At 31.3% G+C, this 25,256-nt stretch overlaps 1 protein-coding gene across 1 annotated transcript; it reads left to right on the top strand.

Annotated features, from left to right (window-relative positions):
- The first annotated feature begins 317 nt into the window (after nt 1-317).
- On the top strand, nt 318-25,213 carry LOC111507182 (uncharacterized). The gene is made up of 7 exons (XM_023162460.2): nt 318-642; nt 967-3,333; nt 4,534-5,031; nt 7,238-7,888; nt 14,713-14,844; nt 20,296-21,231; nt 24,834-25,213. The coding sequence occupies exons 2-7, from the start codon at nt 987-989 to the stop codon at nt 24,959-24,961; spliced, it is 4,692 nt and encodes a 1,563-aa protein (XP_023018228.2). The 5' UTR covers nt 318-642; nt 967-986; the 3' UTR covers nt 24,962-25,213.
- Nucleotides 25,214-25,256: the final 43 nt, after the last annotated feature.

The raw sequence follows: 25,256 nt of genomic DNA, 5'->3' as shown, positions 1-25,256 counted from the left end.
TGATCAAGAAAGTCTAACCTTCCAACGTTCGAAAACTAGACTCGAATGAAAGATCATTTTCATTCGTATTCCTATTTTCATTATTTTTCGACTCCCATTATCTTTGCTATCTTTGGATGGTCGTTACAGTTAACCTATTCCAATTTTCAATACAATTTCTAAGTTCAATAAGAAGAATCAGTTAGTCGCATTAATGCATTTTCGGTATACTCGTCGGTAGACGCATATAGAAAGGAACATAGTCGATTAATGTCAATAAGCAGGCGAGCCAACAAAATCATGTAAAGTGTCCCCAGAATTCGGTCAAAAGTAGAAATTTCTTGATTTTATTTCAAGAAATATCAAAATTTAATAGAAACAAATGGGTTTATTTTTTCAAATACATACTTTTGGTAAAATAAACTCACCAATGACATACCAAATATACGATGTCAGACTCGTTAACATGGTGAAATTGTTGTTATCAAGATCGGGTTTCAGCCTTGATGGCTTCTACCAAAATGGTTTCGCGGCGAGTCGTTAGACGTGAATATGCGTTGTTTTGGTATATCTATATCCGCAATGCAGGCGTGCCTGTGTATGGCCAGTTTAAAGTGAGTGTAGTGTCGATATTTCTGGATAAAACATAGCTTAGCAACAAAGGTGGGTACCCCTGGTTTTTAAAAATGTCTTCACGTCCCCTCCCCCTCCTTTTTCAAATCAAACCCGATTGTTTATTGATGGGACCTCTATCATCATGAGAAATTGAGTAATTAATATGTCTGAATGAACATACTCAATTTTGATCGTATAAGTCGTGAATATTAAAGGTGACCTTGGTTGGTTATGGAAATTGTTTCAGTCAGGAATGATCTAAAATTATAGCTGGGAAATGTAACTTTTGAATCTCTATTAGAGAGGTCATGAACCTATACAACAGTCAATTTCATCTCTGAATGCATTTTTTAATGTTTTGATATTCTGCAGGGGAAAAGTACAACACAGAAATGAATAATACTAGCAGTGAGGACACTTCATCAGATTATAGTACAGAAAGTTCTGATGATGATGGAATGGAAACAGCTCAAATCAATGGGGTAAAAATCCAGCTTCCTCAAGGATTGTGTGAAAGACAAGATATTTTCAGAGAGATATTTTCCACTGAGACCTGGAATTCACTCTCTGATGTAAACAGACAACATCTGCAGACTTTTTTACCAAATTTTCCTGAAAATGATGAGTTGGAAAAAACAAAAACACTGCAGAGGTTGTTTGATTTTGAACCCTTCAAATTCAACAGTCCTTTGGTTAAGTTTCATGATGATCTGAAAGCAGGTTACTTTAGACCAGACATAGCACGAATGCGTGGCATAATCAAAAAAGCAGAGCGAAAGGAAGCAAAATACAGGTACAAAACGTTTAGAGAACAGCTCAAATACGAAGTATTAGAATCTCAAAATAAATTAATTAAACAAATTAGAAACTTACCTCCTGGTATTGAACCGCGGCAAGAGAAAAGAAAAATAAACATTGATTATGTATCCCATAGAACAAAAAGGAGATATTTTCAAATATTATCTCAAATTAAGTTAAAAACGGACGATGCTGGATGTTCCTCCGATGAAAATTACCCAGAAGGACCTCCAGTTTCCATGTCAAGAAAACAAAAAAGGCATTTGAATAGTGTGAGGAGCAGTTTGAATAATTCGAAGGAAAAATATTTCAATTCAACAATGTTAGCCAAACTGAATGGGTTTTCATTAGACTTAGAAAAGTACATAACTCCCAACTACAATCCATTTTACATGAACGATGAATCATATAGAAATATGATTCACCAACACAAAAAACGGAAGTTGGAGAACCCGGAAGATCCTGAACTGAACACGAAGGGAATTGTTTTGAGCGACATTGTACATAGAACACAGTTGCCTTACAATAAAAACCAACCAATAGTAATGAAACATCAATTAGAAAACAAGGTTGTTAGCAAAAAGAGAATTAAAAAAGAGAATATCAATTACAGGAAGTCTCCTGAAAATCTGTTTAATAATAAGGTAAAAGTGATGTACGAGCCCAGTACTAATTCTGATTCGGATTCAGACTCTTTGATAGATGCAGTTTCCATCAATACCTCAAAAGTAAGTACTAAAGTAAATAAAATAAGCTCGTCACGGAGAGCTCCTACTCCTAAAGCAAAAGTGGAGGTAAAGAAAGAGCCCACAACACCAGAACCCTTGGTAAAATCAGCTAGTGTGTCTAAACCAGTCTGCCCCAAATCTAATGTGCTAAAGTCCGTAAACAGCATCATTCAGTATGGTAAAATCACGCCTGCCTGTATTGAGGATTTAGATGGCATCGACGTCATGAACATCCCTATAGACCTAGACAATTCCGATATCGACATCTTAGAGCTGAGTAACAAGCCAGAGCTAATGCAAGACACTCACGCCAATTTCTTTTCCTTGATCAGAGATGTAATCTGCTCGACAAATGAACACCGCATGAATATGTATACTTTGCAGGAGCGTTTGAAAGCGTGGCAAGAGAATCCGATAAGTCCTCTGAATGACTGGTATAGCTATACGGATAACTGGATTGGTATACTACCCTCGGCAATAACTTTCCTTTGTGGAAACGCTTCAGAACAACCCGACGACTTCGTACCCTATATGGAATATAAATCCTCCCTAGACGTGTATCAGTGGATAGGAGCAGGGCGCGACTCTGATGCTTTACTCAGCTCTCTCTGCAACTTTTGGCTTGAACACAAATCAGAGAACAAAAATACGTCTCCAGAAAAGGATGGTGAAATCGATGTTGATATTATAGATAGGTCCAGTACACCACCACCACCACGATTCCCCACAACTTGGACTGTACGGAAGGCAACGCCAGAAGAGATCAAAGACTTTAGAGAGCAAGAGAGAAGAAGATACGATAATCCACACAAAGCCTTCACTTATCGATGCAATAATTATGAATCTGTGGTCGGACCTTTGAAGGGAATGTATAATCCTGCAGTAGGAAATACTAAAGCTAGAGGTCATACCATGTTGTCTGCAGATCGGCCTAATTTTGTCACGATTCTTTCCTTAGTTAGGGATGCTGCCGCTAGGCTGCCCAACGGGGAGGGTACCAGGGCAGAGATTTGCGAACTTTTGAAGTCTTCGCAGTATATATCGAACACAGCGACAGATAATCTTTTGCAGTCAGTGGTTTCTGGGGCTCTAGATAGAATGCATACACAATGGGATCCTTGTGTTAAGTATGATCAGAAGAAGAAAATATGGATTTACCTGCACAGGAATAGATCTGAAGAAGATTTCGATAGGATCCATCAACATTATCAAGGTAGGAAATTAGCATGTTTAGTCAGCTTGAGTATACATTTACAATATTAGTGAACTTTAGAACAAAAAAATATATATATATATATATTTTTCACAAGAATGTCCCAACATATAACTATGCAATCACGAATAACAGTGACTGAGGATACACTATAAAAACACACTTTTATCTATTTTCCACTATCGTGAAAAATTTGAATATGAATTTCCACAAAATAAACAAGTCGTCAATCAAAGACGAATAACAGAATATAAGACCATTATACAACCACATTTCAAATATTGTCCCACTCTTCTATACACAACTGATTTAAATAAAATGAGAACACTACAGAAACTACAGAATCAGGCAATGATGATTATTTTGAGATGTAACAGGAGTACCATGATATCTTTAATGTTAAATACTTTAGAATGGTTATCTATAGAAAGTAGGCTTACATATTCAACGATGATATATATTCACAAAATGTTGCATAAACTTCTACCTTCATATTTTGACAAATTTGTGATTTTTAATAATCAAATCCACCAGTATAATACCAGAATAAGAAATAATTTGTATGTAAATAATCAAACAAAAACATTTAACACTAAAACAATTATTTTTAAAGGGTTTATCAAGTATAAAGTCTTCTTCCAGTCTTTTTCCGTTTAAAAGGATTTCATTAAATCATTTAAGGTGATACCAAATTATTATGTATTTTTTAATATTTTTATTTATTGTAGGTAGTACTTATTAACAAATATAAGTATTTTTTTTTAATATTGTGTTTATATGTATATTAATTTTAACATTATTATCATTGTTGTATATTTGGATGTACCTCCCATTTGAATAAAGTATTTCATTTCGTTTTCATGATTCTGCCCTCTTTAGCCTAATTTATTACACCATTGATCTTCAATTTTTCATATTCTTAAGAATATTTCCAAGTTAAGTTATTTCAGCATTAATGCAGAAAACAGTCCAAATATCAAGCAAAAAATTGTTCAATAATTAAATAATAGAGCCTGATCGTTAGGCAATACACGATGGATTTAGTCCATAAATTAAAGATAAATTAAAAATTTCAAAGTGGTTCTGGTAAGCTTCCTGTATAAAGATGTATTTATTCCTTTTATTCGGTGAATTTAAATAAGAATTATTTTACAAGAAATGATTATGGTTTTTTTCACTTCTGTTTTAAAATATTTGCAGGGTTGAACAAATCTAAAAAACAAGCATTCAAGAAATCTCCAGCCAAACCAAAAATGAAACAACCTGCTGAGAAGAACATAAAAACCGTCACCAAGAGTGAACCTGCTCAGCCAGTTTCCGCGGAGATTCCCCAACAGCTTTCTACATCACCGCCCCCTCTCGAAGAAACAAGTTCTAAGGTTTTAAGCAGACCAAGTCTAACACCCCTGCCAAACCCAAAATCCTCGTTGGTGAGTACTCTGACTCAAAGTTCTCCGCCCGTGCCTAGCCTGATTACAATGACGGCTCCTCAGAAGAGCACCAGTTTACTTTTGAGCAACAACATGCCTAAACAGTCGCAGGAAGTACTCATACAGTCGACTTCTGTCATTTCTGATGAGCCGCCGCCTTTAGCAGCTGCTTCGAATTTGAGTATCAAGCAGCAAAAGGAAGACAAGGAAATCAATGAGGCTCTTCAGGCGATAATACAGAATAGGGTGTCTAGCCCTACTATCAAAGGTACTGTTTTTTTTAATATACCATTTAGAGAATTCTTGGATATTCCATAACAAATTAACTTTCAACAAACTCAGATATACCTAATATTGTACCAAGGAACATAATTTAAATGTTTTTGTTTGTTGATTTTATTTGTATAAGTAATCAGAATATTTTTTAAATTCAATGGTAAAGTAGATATATTTGAATTGGAAAAGGATATTTTTTTAATAAAAAACGAAACACTTTTATTTCATATGGTTATATAAAAGTTCAAAGTTGAAATTCATTGTAGGATATTGGATGATGAGTTTTATCATTCATATAAATCTCATAATGATTGAAAACAAATTATAAATTTTTTTACACAAAGCATAAATTTTCAACTGAAGTAAATTAGTGTTACGAAAATATACAATATTTTGAACTGGCATATGGTAAACATAACATTTGTTACATTTTATTTTATTTCGATGAGGATATATTCTAGTTTTTGTTATGAAAATGCACAAGCACTGTAGTAAAAGAAAAATAAGTTATTAACAAATCATGGCACTCGTCAATTTTGTAAAAAATCAGGTTTTTCAATTCATACATAGTTTTTTGTCTTTGTCGAACTTCAAATGCTCCTTATCTCAATATCTACGGGCACAATATTATTCCAATTGAGTTGTTCATCATTCTTCTCTCTATTAATCTCTTCATCATTTACTATTGCTACGTTTTTACACACTATATTCTACTATATAGGTCTTATATATTTTAGTTTATTTTGTTTAATAACTGATATATTTGTATAATTTTTATGTATATTAGGGCATCTATTTCTATATAATAAACTTGCCCCACTTACACTACATGAAGTAAACACGTAAATATGTATATGAATAATTATCCATATTATGCATGTATATGTTTCAGTTATACACTGTTTATAAATGCTTAAGGTTTGTCACAACAATTAGGGAAATTGCATTATTTCAAAGGCGAAGTGAAAATAATTTTGTAAAAAGGTTTTTTGTTCATTTAAATAACTTTATGAATCCTTTGCAATATTCATTGTATTTGTCTTCACTATTTCATAGGTTTTCTCAGCTACCTACATAAAAATTATCTATTTGTCTTTTGAAAATAGCTTGTTCTAACCATTACTCCTTCAGTGATATTGAGCAAGAACTCTTATCTTAGTTTTTCTAATTTCGAAGATATCTGTGATGGGTTCAATAAAAGAAACATCATATTGAATGTTGAAATACTGTTGAATTGTTTTAATGCAACCAACTTTTGCCAAACTAATAATGTTGATATCAACTCAAAATATTCGCCTATATCACTCAAAATTCAATATTGTAATAAATAATTCAATATTACATATTAATTCTGAAATTCACATGAACATTTTCGAAAAGCTGAATTTTCAGTTCTAATAATTGTGCAGGAAGTTTGAGACATATTTTTTATAAAATAAGAAATATTATTCTTTTTAAATATTTGAAAACAATTTATTTTTCTTCAATTTATTTAATCTTCAATACTTAACATCATTTTGGGCAACAGCTAATTCCTCTCATTTGAAACCTTTACAATGGTTACAAAATGAAATCAGAGAGAGAGGACCTGTATAAACCTGGAAAATTATTTGATATCAGGGGACTTATACCATTTCATAATATGCATGTCCATTTATAATGTGAAGAATAATAAAGAACATTCAGAACTATGTTTCGATGAAATCAGTTCTGTATCTGTAGAGCCAACAATATAAAAAATTGAATAACATGAAATTGAAAAACTGAAAGAATATATCTTGAAATAGATTGACAATTTCCTAGTTTTACATATTTTTATTTGTTTATCATTCTTAGTATGTTTTTTACAATTTGTATGTTACATTAACCCTACTATAAACATGTAATGTTTCTTGAGATTAATAAATTCATTATTATTATAATTTGGTGAATATTCTATTCGATAAGATTCTTTTTTTGGGTAAATGGAATCACCCTGTATTGTAAATAATGACAAACTTTATGATATTATTATTAATTTGTATCTTTAGTGACAATATAAACTGGTTACAATGAAAAAAAAACAAATCTACATTATCAAGCTCAAGTTAGCTTGTATAATCTGAATTATATAAGATCACTTGAGCAAATCACGTGTTCTCATTTCCTAGAAATAATGTATGATACTCACTAAATGTATTTTTGTTATTACGTTCCAGGTAAAAGTCTTGTAAAAATTCTATCGCCATCACAAGGAAAATCACTGATCATACCCACGTCGAACCCTCATATAATAAAACAAATTCAGGAGCAGCGCGGTACACCCGTAAAACAAATGAATCAAGTCGTCACTCAACAGCTTCTTCAAACAATTGCGGCCCAACAAAAACAAATCCTAGTGCAGAAACAGAAGATGAGTGAATCGTCGGACAGCCGACAAGACAAAATTAAGGTTCCTGCCAGCGTCCAACAACAAATACTGCAAAGTATAACGCCCCAACAGTTGCAGAACATCAAAAACGTTACATTGTTACGACAATCTTCCAGTTCAAATGTCAGTCTCGCTCCTATCGGAAGTGTTTCTCCCCAGTCTCCGAATGACCAGAGTAATATTGTGACTGTAGCCGTGTCGAAATCAGATCAGATGATTGGTCAACCTGGGGTGCAAATTAAAACTCATGGGAATCTAACTCAGGCTCAGCAACAACAAATTTTGCAGACAATCAAACAGAAAATTCTTCCAAATGCTGGTCTGTTGGCCAATTCTCAACAGCAGATTATTTTGAAGCAAAAGAGCGGTGTTTTGCAGGTTCAGAAACCATCTAACCCTATGACTGTACAAGTTGTGGGGCAACAAAAGATTGGATCAGGTGAGAATTTTTTATGTTTGTAAAAATTCAATGGGAACCTATGAGAAAATTATTTGTACTCTTTATGAATGATATTTCATTTACAGAATATATACCTAACTGTATAAATATACTTGTAGACTAGTGTAGGGAATACAAAAAACAATACAAATCCAAATCTTCAAAGGATGATGCTAAACAATAACAAAACCCAGCCTGAACTATTCAATTTTTATTCATTCAACAGTCAGTGTCAATTACAATTCACAAATACAAAGTAAATAAACAAGAATCCTGAAACTAATATAGAGGTTTGTTTGAAAGTGGCTGAAAAGGTTTTTCTTGAACGTTATAAGTTTGGACTTCCGCCTGTTTTAGAAAATGGAAGTTAACAATTTACAATACTTGTTTTTCTATATCATCATGGTAATAAGAATATATGAAAAAGAAGTAGGTATACATAGTGTTCATATACTACAAAGCTTCCCCTCTTCAAAGTCATCACCCCTGTGATGAAACTTCCTTATATTAGAAATATGAGCTGACTCTGGTCATCCATCATTGTCGAAATTTATGAATGTTACTATCCCATCGATGAAATGGACTCTTGTTATCTTGAAAGGAGCTTTCGTTATATACTCTTTTCCAATTTTCTGGTACCTTACTAGAATGATGTCTCCTTCTTTCAGTTCAGGTGGTTTCAATTTTCTATTTTTATTGGCTTGATTTTGAACCCTCTCTTTGTATTTCATTTTTTGTTCTGGCGTTTTTGGTATTTCTTTTATTTGTAAATTCAATATTACTGGAGTTTTTTCCCAACACCAAATCGTTATTTTTAACACTTCGACACGTGTTTCGATCACCAAGTGATCATCTTCAAAGAGGAAGATTAAACTGGAAACTAACGCGAAGCTAATGCTATTTATGCTATATAGATATCCCATACAGGTAAACCATATAGATGTACCACCCATACAGGTATACCAACCTAAATTAATTTTACAATTTTGCCTTATCTATTATTTTACAATATATGTTTAACTGTTATAGCTGTATATTAAACAATTTTCAGCTATATAAATTTCACTATATTGCCTATCTGAATTTATTTTTGCAATGTGTCCTTATGTAGTAAACAGTAAACCCAACAATATTATTTTAACAAGCTATATAGTATGCTCTTTGGTATAGGTCCGTCATCGTTATTCATAATATTATTGTGTTTACTTATTTCTACACTCTCATAGACATCTAGTTGCCTGTTGTTGTTAACTTGTCTAACTAATCTTAATGAACTGAAGTCTATGGAATGGTTTTGTTGGAAAATATGATGGGCGACTGCTGATTTTTCAGGTCTTCCATATTTTGAGTGTCTTCTTGTAAAACTATTGATTTTCTGTAGCGCTTATATGATGGTGAACAACCTAAAAATTCAGAATGTGACTGATTATGATGCCTTACAGATGCCTCAAGGTATTTTTTCAAACCACCAGGAAAATCTTCATAACATTTCATGAATAAATTTAGATCTCTTATAGCACGTTCTGCAATTCCGTTTCCTCCGGGGTGATATGGGGTAGTATGTTTAATTGTTATTCCTTTCTCATTTGCCCACTCATGAAATTCTCCAGATGTAAATACTTTTCCTCCTATATTTTTTATTTCATTCACAAATGGTAACTTTTCTAAATATTCTTTTACAGATTTACTATTTTCCTTCATTGCTTTTGCTAAGATGTATCTTGTTGCCTCATCAACAATAATAATGAATGATTTGATTGTTTTATTCCAGTCAGACTTTTTCTGGATTTCAGCAAAATCTACATATATGGTTTCATATGAATTTTCAGAACATTTAGTGATATGAACAAAGTCAGGTTTTGGTAAATATTTGAATTTTGCTATTTGGCACGTCTTACAAGTTTTTTTTCTCTACCTAGAAAACTCACTTGTTGTACACAAAAAGAACATTTCTTGAAGTTTATTTTGAAGTTATTTTCATCAATTTTTTTCAAAATTTTTAAAGTAATATTTTCACATTCTTCCAAAGTGTAACCTCCACAAACAATATCATCGATATATGCTACTACATTTCCGTCCAATAAATCACCAAGAACATCCTAAATGACTCTCTGAAATTTTGCACTTGAATTCTTCCATCCGAATGATAACCTGAGAAATTCATAATGCCCCTCTTCCGTTAAAAATGCTGTAAACTTTCTGCTCTTTTCTGTAATGCTCACATTCCAAAATGCGTCTTTCAAATCTATTTTAGTGAAATATTTACAACCACCAAATTTTTCAATTAAATCATTTATCATTGGAACTGGAAAAGGAACTAATTCAGTTTCAATATTGATTCGTCGAAAATCGATACCTACACAATCTATAATTTCCATCTTTCTTTGTTTTGATAACCCAAGGTGAGGCATACATAGAAAATCTATATGGTTTCAATTTTATAATTTTCGAGTTTTCTCTCAAAGTAAAATCTGTTTCATAGTTACAAGAACAAAATGATGGATTCATTATTTGAGGAAATAATTTCTTCAAATTCTCTTCGGAAAATTTTGCCTTGTTGAATAAACCTAGTTTTCTCAATGTAATTTTGCCTAATAATATGTCGAATGACAAATTTTCCACAATGATAGGATTAATTTGAATGTCTTCGTCTCTGATTTTCAAATCAAATATCGTTTTATGATAACATTTCGTTATGCCAGCTAAACTTCTTATATTAACATTAGTATTGAAATATGGTAAGTTCAATATTTTCACAACTCTTTCACTGATGAGATCAATATCAGATCCAGTGTCATATAATATTTTCAATTGATGCCCATGAATGGACAAAATTTCTATGTCATCATGATTTTCTGAATTTGAAGAAGAAAATACTGTGTATGATTCGAAATTTTCAATTTCGTCATTGTTAACAAACTCATCACATTGATTGTAATTGCATTGTTCAGAATGTCGACCGTTCCTATTTTCTTGCTTGTTATTTACTGGATATCTCGTATTTTGAAAATCTGTCATGTTTCTTTCATGTGTTGCATGATGTTTCAGAGGTAGAAGTAGCTCTATTCTTGATTTTATGTCTTTATGGCATATTTGTTTCCTTATGTAGTAGGGAAGCCCTAATATCGATAGAGAAATAACTAAATTTTCGGAGAGAGAATTGTCTGTTTGAGTATAACAACCGTTGTTTTTCATAAAAATATTCAAGAATTGTTTCTTGACGAAGTTCATAATTCAGAGCTTTATCCCATTTCGTTATGTTATCTTCATCAAACGTCACCATGAAGGTATTTTTCCATTCCTCCCAAGAAAATGATCAGGATTCACTGAATTTTTGTTCATACCAATGAAGAGAAATACTGGATAAGTTGAATCTCAAATGATGTATTTTCTGATCGTCTGTAGTCCATTTGTTGGACACGGCCATGAGTTCATATTGTTTTATCCATATATTTGGGTTATCATCTTTAATGTTGAATGGGTTGATTTTAATAATTTTGGAATTGTCTGTCACCAATGACAGCCATTTTGACATCATATGGTCGAGTTCTTCTCTTCCAATAACTAGTTTGGCTTCCAGGTCTCTCTTATCTCAACTGCTTTCATTATAATTGATCTGAAGTATTTCTTTTTCCGACTGCGCCATATCGTAATAAACTTATAAAGAAACTACAGGATGAATTCCTAACTGATAACTTTACTTGTTAATAATTTTACAATACTTGTTTTTTTATACCACCATGGTAATAAGAATATATGAAAAAGAAGTAGGTATACATAGTGTTCATATAGTACAGATTACAAAACAATAAAATTTATAGTGTTACTATTAACATATACAAATATAAATTGAATTGCAATCAAGTAAACGACTTATTTCAGTCTTGATAGTATTTGGCGAACATTTGAAAACATTTACATGTTGTAACTCATTCCTGTTTCTCAACATTTGAGTAATTGGAGAGGAAAAAACTAACCATTACCTGTTAAAAATAAAAAACTGGAAATGTCATTAATCTGAAAAATGTTTGGCAGTGACTACATTAATCCATATAACTGGTTACACGCCATTCATAGAATTCAGTTGAGTCTTTCTAAAGAAGTAAACCATCATTTGTACAGGCAATGAATTTAAAGATACGGCAAATACAAGAAACCTACTATGCCTTATACACATAAAAACGTCATTAATAAATGAATTGAAGAATAGTAGATCACAATGAGACTCCTGCGGTACACTAGATGTTATGTGAATAGACAGAGTGAACCTTTGTTTGAAGGTGGTTGACAATGTTTCGTGGTGTATTTCATCAGTTCGGACTTCCATTGTCTATTAATATAATATAAATTGATTTGATAACCCTGAAAAAAATTAAAAAGATTAACTGAAAATAACAATTTTATTAAACAAAAAACTGAAATTACAAAGAAATAACATAGATAGATAGATAGATAGATAGATCTTTATTTAAATAGGATATCCTAATAATATACAAATCAACTAGAATGGTAGAAATAAAAAAAAAGGTATGTGTTACATCTAGAAATGACTTGAATGTATGACAAACATAAGCTCAATAAAATATTTTTAAAGACATTACTACAAAACAGCAACATTATACATTCGAAAAATTTCAATGCAACATGTAGAAAGATAAGTTACATAATTATTTGATATATAAGGAACATTAGATGAATGGAATTATACAAATTACAGCTACGGGTAACAAAGACATAATACATATCATATTTGTTCATTTAAAACAAATTTTTTCAGTTCATTTTTGAACATGTTCAGAGATGGGCTATTTTTAATTGCATTAGGTAATTTGTTGAACCGATCAAAACCCTTGAAAAACAATGAGTTCATAGTATTTTTGTTTTTGTTCTGTTAATATATAAGTTATTATTATTTCGAGTGAAGTGGTGGTGAATATCGTGATGAAAGACAATATATTGATTAAAATAAAATGGTCCTAAATTGTTCAATATTTTGTATACGAAGATCATTGTGAAGTATAGCAGTCTTTGGGAAATGGATTGCCAATTTAAAACATTGAGCATAATAGTGATAGGAGTATCTCTACGGCACTTCAAAATGATTCTCATACCACGATTCTGAAGTTTTTGGAGTTGAGACAATTTATTCTGATTGAATAGATATAGGAACAATAGTCGAAGTGTGGCTGAACAATTGACTTGTAAATTGTGATACTTGACTCCGTTGAAAGATTATTGGCAATTCTAGAAAAAAAGAATAATTTTTTTGAAATTTTTTTATGAATATACTCAAAATGTTCATCAAACGATAGAGTGTTATCTATCTGGAATCCCAGATATTTAGTTGAATTCACTATTTCAATTTTGTCATACAACAACAACCAAACAAATAAAAATTGAAATATTAATAAAAGCTGAAAAAAATTGAAAAAATAAAAAATATTAACAAGAAATGAAAAAATTAAATTGGCAAGGAAAGCTGACCCAACAAACGTTGTTTTGCTGGATAGATGGCTTCTTTGTAAAGGAAGATATAGTCGACTTTGCTCAGTATGGCAATTATCAAAAATACTAATAAATAGCATCTTATGTGTACAAGTTTTCTGAAAATCAACATAATTGAATTCACACTGGCATTTTCATTATCATAGTGTATCTGAGATTGCGTTTCAAGCTTTCATCTGGCTTCTATCTGTAAGTACTGGATAGTTTTCTACAAGTCATTGTAGTCTATGTATAGCGGGTTTTTATATGCGTTTATTTTATAAAATTGAAAAAATTAAATCAGTCTAAAATATATTGCATCATGAGTTTTTATAATTTTTTTTAACGTTAATGATGATTTGAAGGGCCTTACAGGTTTGAAATCACTCGAGAAGTGATAACTACCACTTGAAATCCCCAATACGAAAATGTAACAACTCACACTTTTGTTAACGAAATGTTTGTTTGCAGCCGAATTCAACAGTAATCCTCACTTTTAACAATTGAAAAATTTAATTGCCATAAGGTTTCAAATATCAATCAATGACCCAAAGATTTTGATCAACTTTATTTTTATTGAAATTTTCAGATGTCTTATAAGTATAAATGTCATACAAGTATAAATGAACTAGGGTTTAAGGGTATAGGATTAATCTAACATATAAAGACCTATGCACTACTAAATCATAAGGCATAACAAATAAATGATGCTCATACATTTAAAAATAGTTATCAAAGGCTGTACAGGAATTTATGACCTTTGCATATAGAGGTCACTTTTCCGAAAATGAAAATGTGTCATAGTCTGCTATCCCTCAGTTATAAATATTCCTGTTTCTTGTAATTGATAAAGATCATTATTCTTACTATATGTCGTTTGGTTAGGAAATATCCCAGTCATTATGAAGAAAAGTTTAAAAATTTATACGTTAATGTATCGTCCTTATAGGACGAAACAACAGTAACGTTAGTTACAAATAAAAGTGGTAAAAAACATAGAAAGTTTCAATTCTTTTTTCTTCATTATGATTTCCTACCACTAGTAACGGCTACATCCATCCATTTATCCCAGTCATTATTTATCAAAAGTTATAGAAGCCATGCAAGACTTCTTGACTACTGGGGTAATTTTTAGAATATGAATGATGCATAATATTCACCTACACCTAGCTTGATTTATTTTATGCATTACCGTTTATTTCTGGCAAATGTGCAGATTATATGGCTTTGGCACTGCAAATGAAAACTTTCATTTGGAACTTTTCCAAAAGAATGTATTCAGTCTTTAAATAGATTTATCACTAACTGATTAAATAAATAAAAGTAATTTTTTTTTACAGACAACACCGGCAAACAGCTATCTTCCTCGCAAGGACCGGTTGTTGCTAAAGTTTTGACAAATGCTGCTGGACAGGTTATATCGGTGGAAAGTCTATTGTCCCATCAAAAACAACATAGTTCGTTAGCCCAAGGTGAGAAATTTGTACACACAGACTTTTTTCTTTGTGTAATTTTATTGTTATCAAATTATTTATTTATTCTCACACAGGTGTAACCACATTACGTAAGAAAGTATATTTTCACGTTTCATATCAGTATACAAAGCAACCAATTAAATACTTACGATAAGACAAAAAAATCATTAGTTATCTAATCGAAGCTGAATATATACTTTTTATTGAAAACATTAAAAAATCCTTTCAAGGTGTTGAATAACATGGTCTGTGTTCATTTCAATAACATTACTATTAGGATATCTTGAGTTGTGGTAAGTAATGGAGTTATTTCTTGAAGTTTCCTTAACATGTTGCAGAGATTGCAGCCTCATAATTTCGAATTCATCTTTGGGTACATTAATTCTCACAAAATTGTAATCTACTTAGGCATCTTATTTCTGGGGTTATAAATCTTCAAATTTGCTTCTTACCAAAAAATGTAATGACTATAAAAAACTCAATTTTATTGTTCCCAAGAAACAAAATTTATGATGACAACACAATATAGAGAAAAATTTTTGAAAAACAAAGAACAAGTTTCAATTTCATGATAGTCTTCTTGTACCTAATTATTACCTCATTATTCTCTGTTTCTTACATAAATAAATAAATTTTATTTCAACTTCCACAAGGAACATTGGCTGTTTATAATAGGAAACTTGAACTCAAAATGTGTTTGAAAATATATAAACATTTTCAAAAATAAATGTGAAAATACTATTCATGTACTGTGAGTTTCAAAACAAATCTTGTTTTTAAATTTAGCTGGCAATTTATTAAGAAAAAAAGAAAGAAAGAAATTTTATTGACCTCACATTAGAAAATATCTGCAATAACAAAATTTGCTTAGGTACGTCATACTGAAAATATAAAAAATATACATAGAGTACATAAAATCTCACAATAGTTATAACTCACAATATAGGTCCACTGACAATTGAATACCTCATGAATCTTATAGAAGCCTTTGTTGACAAGTGAATTTTTTACTTTGAACTCAATTCTTTGCTATGAAGGTCTTTCCTTTCACTAGGCAAAGTGTTATATATTTTTATGGGAAGAAACTCCGTTTGTTTGGCTGTGTTTTGATAATGCATCTTCGGTAGCCTGATGATATCTTTGTGTTTTGAATCATAATTGTGAATGCTGGAGCCACTATTATATTTATATTTATGTACAAACAATACTGCTTCTAGTATATACATGGAAGGTAATGTAAGTATGACCCATTTTATGAAGATTGGTTTAGCATGGGTTCTGGAATCAACTTCTTCTAAATCTCTCATTGTCTTTTTTTGGATAATGAATACTTCACTTGTTTGTGAGGAAGCACCCCATATCAGTATTCCATAGTTTATGTGGCAATGAGCCATGCCAAAATATGCAGTTCTCAGCACATCGTTCGAAACTAAACTCCTTAGTCCTCTCAATGTGTAGCGACACCTTGAGAGCTTTTTACATAATGATGTCGTATGTCAGACATTTGGGATCTATTTGCAATGGTTATTTCCTGAGTCTTATTTGCGTTCAAGCATAGAACTTTATCGCTAAAGTGTGTTTCGCATTTTGCCAGTGTTTCACATGACAACTGATCTAGTTTCCCCACTTGTTGGTTACTTATGACAAAAGTTGCATCATCGGCATATAAAAAAAAACATCTGCTGTATCAATATATGTAGGAAGATCATTTATGTATACAATAACTGAAAGGGGACCAAGTACGGATCCCTGAGATACACCATGCTTAACAATTTGAGTATCAGATTTTACATTCTTATAATATATATTGCAGCCTGTCTGTCAAAAAAGAATGTATTAGGTCATATGCTATGCCTCTAATACCATATTTTTCGAGTTTTCTCAATAATATGTCATGTGAAACACTGTCAAATGCTTTAGATAGATCGCAAAGAAGTAAGCGAGTGCTGGTACCCAAATCTTTATTATGGGCAATGGTGTGAACAATTTCCGTCGTTGCTTGTGAGGTAGACCTCATTGATCTGAAACCATATTGAGCATCATTATGAATCATTGCATTATGCAAGGTGCAACGTTTCCCAATTTCCATTTTTGGTATTCGTGAATGTAATTCCTGAAATATTCTTGTGTAATAATGATGAATGAAATGGTTTTCAGTGGATTTTGAACTGCTGTATTTTTATTAATTAACATGCTTTTATTAGCTTCACCTGTATGTATGTATGTTTGTTTGTTTGTAAATCCAGAATTATCGACATTATCGCTTGATTTATTCGCGGGCAGATGGCGCTGTACGTCACCTCCTTGATATAATTCGAACTCACTTTACATGTATTTCTTCATTTGAAAAAAGTATTTTTTTTTTATAAACACACGCGCCTGCTGTGTTTGGTCATTTTCTTTTCTAAACAATATATGGCTGATTGATCCCAAAGTTTAGATAAAATGAATATAGTTTAAAAAGGCTAAAAAACACTCTTTTATAGCATATGAAACTAAAAAATGAAAAATAAATATAGTTTTGAAAACTAAAAAATACGCTTTTAACTAAAAAGTTAAAAATAGGTTTTTTAAATAAGCTTAAAACAATAACGAACGAAAAATACTAGTATTATTGTAAAAAAAGCGTGGGCGATTTGTGCCATATTTTTTGTATATTAAGCTCCCGTCGCTTTTTTCACAATAATACTATTTCGTTATTGTTTTAAGCTTATTTAAAAAAAATTATTTTCAACTTTTTAGTTCGATGTTCTTTAAAATCTTATTTTTTAGTTTTTTCAAACTATTCATTTATAATTTTGAGGAGAATGAAGAAGCAAATTACCAATTGATAAAGTGGATCCAAATTCAATAACCTTCTCGGTTTCAGTTGATTCTAAGTGTGGAAGTTTATAAATAAATACATCTGATAGAGTCATTTTGAAGTTTTTTCAATGGTTTAAGAATTGCGGTATTCGCAGATCCCCATAAAGAAATCAAATATTTTAATAGAGAATATATGAAACTATAATATATGTTCTCCAAATATTTTCAATCGATGTGATTTTGTATTTTATAAAGAATGCCGATAATCAGAGAAATTTTTTTTTCAAAGTTCTTCAATATGTTTATCCCAACTAATATTGATTTTCATCAATATATAGAGTCTTAGAAATTTTGTGTAATTTTTGAATATGATCTCATTACTTCCAAATTTGATTTGAGGATATCAATTACATCCTTTTTTTCGAGTTATGAATATATAAATTATGATTATGAAAAATTCAACATTAATTAATGAATTTGTAATCAGAATTTTTTTTATTTGAATCTTGAATTACTTCATATTTTATACAATCAAAGTCATATCCACAATGAATAATGATAGTATCGTCTGGAAATACCTTAATTGAACCTTTTAACCTCAACAACGAAATAGAATTAATGTCCCAATACTGATCCCTATCCCCATGTGTTAAATTTTTACACTGACTGATATTTTTCACATTCACACACTGCTTACAGTTTTCTAAAAAACTTTTGAACCAACGGTGAATTTCACCCCTAATTCCGGTAGTAGCTAATTTTTTCAGTTGAATTGAATGGTCCACAGTGTCAAAAGCTTAACGTAAATGTATGATATTAAGGGAAAACAGATTTTTTTTAACATGCTTTTATTAGCTTCACTTGAATGTTTGTTTGTTTGTAACAGACTCCTTTGGACTCGATTTTGACTAACTTTAAATGGACAGGTGCATTTTAAACTTTGTACACTTATCAAGAAACGGTGACAATCCATTAATTTCATAAGTTTATCTCATTATCCTGAACAGGATCGCCAGGATTAACTAATTTTCTCACACAGTCTCTGTCTGAGAGCAAGTGAGACAACCACACTGTCCTCGCATACGTATATATTTAATATTAAAACAAATGGGCTTGAAATAGTAAACCAAAATAAAAAGTAGACAAAATAAGTCCTGTGGCTTAATTAAATTAATGACTTTTAATTAGCCTGAAATCAGAATTAGTCTATTTACAAGGAAATTGATTTTGTTGTAAAAAAGCGTGGGGTGCTATCCATTGTTTTAAATACTTGGTTAGGAGCTGTTTTCCAGATTGGAACCCCAAGCTTTTTTACAACAAAATTATTTTTTTTTTGTAAATAGATTTATTCTGATTTCAGACTTATTAAAAGTCATTAGTTACATCAAGCCATAATACTTATTATTGATGTTGAACACAATCTTAAATCAGTTTCAAATTATTTTTTATTTTATGTTGTTTTTTTATGTTTTTTTAGTTTTCTAAGCTATTAATTATTCAAACAGATAGACAGATATTTACAGAATGAGCAAGAAAAGACAATAAAAAAGAATCATCAATCCAGCCTGAATTTTTTAACTATTTGACTATTGCTTTTAAGAGAAATTGTTCATTCGGAAAACAGTTGTGGATATTAACCACCATTTAGTATGAACTTTTTCCCGAAATTCTAAAGTGATCTAGTAGGGAAAACATTTTTATATTATCTTTTTGTATATTCAAGGATGTTTTTTCGATAAATGACTTTTATAATAGAATATTTTGTTTTTGATTTCACTTACTGTCCAAAAGTTACATATGTTCAATTTATATATTTGGTACATAGATCAATATATATGTACCAAAGATTATTAAGGCTGTTTAAATTGGCAATTGGTGCACTGAATGATAATTTGAACATACATTCTATAACTTCGTTTTATAATGGTTTTGAAGGTTTCAGTAATTCAGTCACATTGATCCCCTAACAAAAATTAAGTAATATAATTTTGAGTATATCAGCCAGAAATATATGTTCTTCAAATATCCTAATGAAATGTAATAACGTATTCTATAAAATATTCCAATCAACGGAGACAATATTTTCTGATTATCAATATTTTCTTTCCAACTTAGATTATTATCAATGAGCAGGCCAAGAAATTTTATATAATATTAATAATAAAGGTTTTTCTTTCCTATCATAAATGATAGAACAAGAAATAAAATACAAAATGTTTTCAGATTGTTTGAAGGTGGTTGACAATTTTTCTTGGTGCATTTCATTAGTCAAGAAAATTATTGAAATAACAGCCATAGCGATTTCTTAAAGCATTAATATAATAAGTAAATAACAACTGACCTAATACATTTCCTTCAAAAATCAACAATGAATAATGATACATGATTATCAGATTGGTTAATTGTTTACTTTCAAGTGTTTGCAGCAATATATTACGGTCAACAGTCTCATGTGGCACACTTGTGATACGATTATCATGTGTTTACCTTCATGAATATAATTTTTTTTGTATTAGATAGTTTTAATGATGATTCACATAGATCGAGCCAATTCGAAGAAATCTCCTAAAAATTAGCTCTAAATTCATATATCTGTTTTTGAAAATTCGAGTTTGTGTTATTTAAATAAATTTGTACTTTCAGGTACAACATTAAGGGTCTCCGGAAAAGGTGGTCAGCAGAATTTAATTCACCTTACAGGAACCACCAAACCCAACAGTCTGACACAATATACAGTAGGATCTCAAAATAGCATTCTCACATTAACAAGTCAACCGAAACTTGTAGCCTCGCAATCAACGACAATTACTTCATCAGCGACAACAGCCAAATCTGCATCTAGATTAATCAGCAAGGCTCAAAATCTCACAAAATTCAACCCTAAAACCGGGCAACAACTGATAAACACGAAATTGGTGCAAGGTTTGGAGGGACAACCGAAAGTGTTGGTAGGACAACAGAATCAGGTGAAGGTTACCGGAGCGAAGGGTATTCCTTTGTCGAAATCGGTAACTTTGAACGTTGCCGGCAACACCAACACCATCAGGATGGTTAACGCGGCAAATCTCAACCTCAGCCACTTGGGAGGCAAACCGATTTTATTGGCGAGCGGAAAAGGCGGGACGATTCAAAACCTCCAGGGGCAGAATGTTATTTTGCAGACGCAGACCAGCTCAGCGCCGTCTTTGGTATTGCAAAACTCAGTGAAAAATACCGTTTCTCATCAGCAAAGCGGCGCAAACAGCCTGAACATTCTGAATCAGCAGAATATTGTGTTTGGATCCCAAGTCAAGATGCAGCAGCCGCAAGTGGTGTTTACGGCAGCCAAAAGTGGCCAAGTCGGCAATCAGCAAGCAATATCGCAGAGTCATATCGTGTTGGGCGGACATCAGGTCAGGTTGCAAACCAGCAACGCCGCCAATACGCAGAGGGTGGTTTTGGCCAGTCAGGGACAAGGAGGGCAGATCGTAGCACAGCAGATACTGTTACCTGCTGGGTTCCAGGGTACAGCTATCAATATCAAGGCCCTTCAAGGAGTAAAGGTTATACCCATTGCTCAAGGTTCTGGGCAAGGAAAAGGTAGGTTAATTTTTTTTCAACAAAATTCGATCATTTTCATATTGAAATCATTCGAACAAGTTTATTTATAAATTTCAAACTGGTATCACACATTAATTCGTTTGCTGATGATACTCTCGTAGCTATCAACGGTCTGAACCTGGATGAGGCCATAGAGAAAATGAACAAATGTTTGTAAATTATCACTAATTTTTTGAATATTGATAAGCTCGAACTGAATACTATCAAAACCAAGGCCATGATAATAACTTCAAAATACAAATATAGCCAAATGAACGTAAATAACATAAATATATCAATATATAATGAAAACATAGAAATAGTGCAAGAAATAAAATATCTTGGCTTCAAAATAGATAACTTTATTACTTTCAAAAGTCATTTCATTTACGTTCATAGCAAAATGAGTAAAAAAATATTCTTTATTTCACGAATACACCAACAATATACCATTAATTACAAATACTATATAATCACACGTTAAAAGGTAAGACCTCGTTAATCCTTAGCTCGCACAAGTTTCGACTTCTAAGGGTTGTCGTTCGTAGGGGTGCGACAGCTGGTTAACGGAAAAACAGAACAGACAGAACAGATATATGTTATATATAATAATATAATATTATATTAGGATATGTCCTACTAAATAAATAAAGTTCTTCTTTCTTCTTCTAATATCAATGTTAATGTGGATGTTGTTTCTCTAAATGACTAGTAAGTTCTTTTTTAAATGTCATAATTAATTCACTTTGTTTTGTCTCAAGTGGGAGGTTATTGTAGTCCAATAGTCTTTTATGGAATAAGGAGTTCATGGATCATGTATAGTTCAAAAGTGTTACATATAAATTAGTATTCCCCCAAGTGGGGTAATTACGAATTTGGTGATGGAAAACAAAAAATTGGTCAAAATAAGAGGGTGCATTACCGAACAATATTTTGAAGATGAATACCATGGTAAGATAGAACAGACGGTTTTTCACAGAAAGCCAATCCAGAACTTCCAACATTGTTGTAGTTGGCATATAGTTATTACATCTTAAAATAAGGCGCAAGCCTCTATTCTGTAAATTTTGCAATGTAGACAAACAATTTGCATCAAGTTATGATAGTAAAGTAGCACAGTAATCGAAATGGGGTTGAATGATTGATTTGAAAACTGTAATGGAAGTCTGAAACGGTAAGCAACTGGTTACATGTTTACACTGGAAAAATAATTTTTTTAGCAATTTTACTGCAAATATAATTGAAAGGTTTTTTATTCGGTGTTTGATCCACGTTGAACCCCAAACATTTGAATTCCTTGACAATTTAAATTTTTTGATTGTATATATTTATACTTATAGATGTTTTTTTTTTTAATTGAATTATGTTTATGCTTTGTTGTAATAATCATTTCTTTCGTTTTATTGGCATTCAACTTGAGCTTATTAATGTAGAGGAATTCAGATATTCTGATCAAAATATCATTAATTTTATTGATAGCTGTTTGTAATTCAGGTTTACTCACTGCAATCAGAGTATCATCTGTAATATGTTGATGAATTCATATCCATTAATGAAGTTGATACCATTAATATAAAGAACGAATAGAAGCGGGCCCAAGACACTACCTTGAGGTACACCATTATTGACACATTTTTTTTGTTTGAATATATCCCGTTAATTTCAGTCTGTTGAGTTCGACCAGAGAGGTAGCTTTCAAACCATTCAAGTACTGAACCAAAAATTCCATAATATTTGAGTTTTTTAGTAGGATAGTAATATAAATTGTCTCAAATACCCTTTTGAAGTGTAGAAACACTGCCACTATATATTTATTATCATCAACAGCAACACCATTGAATTTTCAAAAACAATTCAAATATTCCTGATGTTGATTTATTCATCATACTGCTTCAACTCGTTAATGTCATATGAAACAAGATACACTAATCAAATTACCCAAAGAATCATATGGGATAATAATACTTTCAGTATCTGCAATTGAAGTAAGTATTGGGAATATCCTGGCTGATTTCAGATTTTACTTTGTAGTATTACCTTTATTGTTGTGTTAAGTTATGTTGTATTGTATTGAACAATAGTAAGTATTGGGAATATCCTGGCTGATTTCAGATTTTACTTTGTAGAATTACCGTTATTGTTGTGTTCTGTTATGTTCACTTCAAATTTGTGATGCACTGTTTGGAACCTTTGGTGTAGTAATGAAAATTACTGGAGTTTTATCCCAACACCAAACCGTAATTTTAACACCTCGGCACTTGTTTTGATCACTTGGTAATCGAAACACGTGTCGAGGTGGTAAAAAAACGGTTTAATGTTGGGAAAAACTCCAGTAATATTCCCTTCAAATTATTGCAAGAGCACTTTTGATGCGATTTTCATATTTTTCTTTTGAAAGTTTTATGATTTTTCTTTAAATAAATCTATAGCTGTTGAAATAATTATGAAAAAATTGCCCATTAGTATATTTTCTTATGTGATGTAGCGATCAAAGTTTTCTTACTGAATACTTTATTCCGATTGTTCACCAAAGATTTTCCTTTCTATGTTTGATTTTTTGAACTGGAAATTCGTTCACAGCAATTTGTGGACCAAGTCTATCCTGCTCCGGTGGAAAAATCCCAAGACATGCTAATATCACTCAGTCATAAACATATTTGGAATGTTTTTATTTTTTGAAAACCAATTGGAAGTGGCGTAGAGCATATAACAGGTTAACGGAAAAACAGATTTTAAACAGAAACAGAATACCGCTGAAATGAATTTGTTTATTTCTGAAGACATTGTTCAGTTTGTTTTTCCTTATACCAAAATGTAAATTTAAACTGGTTCAATGGTTTTCCCTAATAAATAATTATTCAATTTGATATATTTTGAAATCGTGATCCAAAAAAAAACTTTCATACAAGATTGTTACATAAAAGTGACAATATCTCAAAAATTATTAACTTTTTAGCAAAGTCATATTTAGATATTCTGACTTTATTGGATGATGATTGACTTTTGGGACACTGTATAGAAAAGTCATCAGAGCCAAGAAAAAATGTCATTATTTTTCTAAGAAAACGTTATATTTTTTCCTATGATGGGATTCATGTTTTATCTGTCTTTATATAAGCATCAACCAAAGTTTTACTTGATTCATTTGTTCCCTTGAAGATATGTGATGGAATTGGCCGATACTTTATGAAAATACATAACGTATCCAAGTAACACTATTGAGATTTCCTCTGGACAGTTTACGAACCCGCAACATGTATTAAACTATACAAAAGCTTCCTCAGGCATAATCATATTGAGTCAGTATAAACACGTCTCTGGAAGCTATTGTAAAGAGAAACACGTGTTGCGGTTTTGTAAACTCTGATTCAGTATAAACACACCAGAGAAAGCTTTTGTATAGTGAAAGAGGTGTCGCAGTTTTATAAACTATCACGTGAAAGTCTCACAAAAGTATTACTTGGATATTTCTGATATTTGTGTTACTAATGAAATAATAATAATATATTTATTTCAAATATTATTATTATATTATATGAAAAAAGTACAATAGTAAAAATATTTTGGATTCTTTCTTTTACTGATTTTTTTATTTATTTCAGGTGTTCAAAGTAGACAAGTTTTAGCACGAGTCATGAATCCCGGTTTGGTGAAAACTTCAACGCAGGCAGGAACTAGTATAAGTGAAAAAATAACAGAAGTAACACTGCCTCCACGAAGCGGAGAATGATCCAATATGTATTTATTAATTTTTGTAAATATTGTCGATAAGGTTAAATTATTATTAATTCACATCAAGTTCGCAAGTAGATCGAATTATTGGTTGTATCATGTTTATAGTAATTGTTAAAATTGTATATAGAGCTTTGTATATGATTTTGGTTCATAATGTACATTATACCACAAGACTTTTTTATTCCAGTATTTATGTGAATTGACAGATTAACTTTTTGTATAAAAAAATGACGAATGGCTCTCCAAAGTATGTTTTATTTGTACCATTCCATGTTACACAGCAAGGACAC

This window comes from Leptinotarsa decemlineata, unplaced genomic scaffold (genome assembly GCF_025532065.1).
Source record: "Leptinotarsa decemlineata unplaced genomic scaffold, Ldec_3_MD MMD2_tig00026314_RagTag_RagTag, whole genome shotgun sequence".
In the NCBI taxonomy this organism is placed as follows: Eukaryota; Metazoa; Arthropoda; class Insecta; order Coleoptera; family Chrysomelidae; genus Leptinotarsa; species Leptinotarsa decemlineata.
The sequence above is the reverse complement of the archived record's forward strand: the minus strand, read 5'-3'. Positions and strand labels throughout refer to the sequence as shown.

Bases quoted from the DNA above. Each gene is read 5' to 3' on its own strand.
- LOC111507182 (XM_023162460.2), top strand. From the start codon at position 987: ATGAATAATACTAGCAGTGAGGACACTTCATCAGATTATAGTACAGAA. The intron at 7,889-14,712 runs GTGAGAATTTTT...TTTTTTTTACAG, and splicing joins GCAACAAAAGATTGGATCAG to ACAACACCGGCAAACAGCTA. The intron at 21,232-24,833 runs GTAGGTTAATTT...TATTTATTTCAG, and splicing joins AGGTTCTGGGCAAGGAAAAG to GTGTTCAAAGTAGACAAGTT.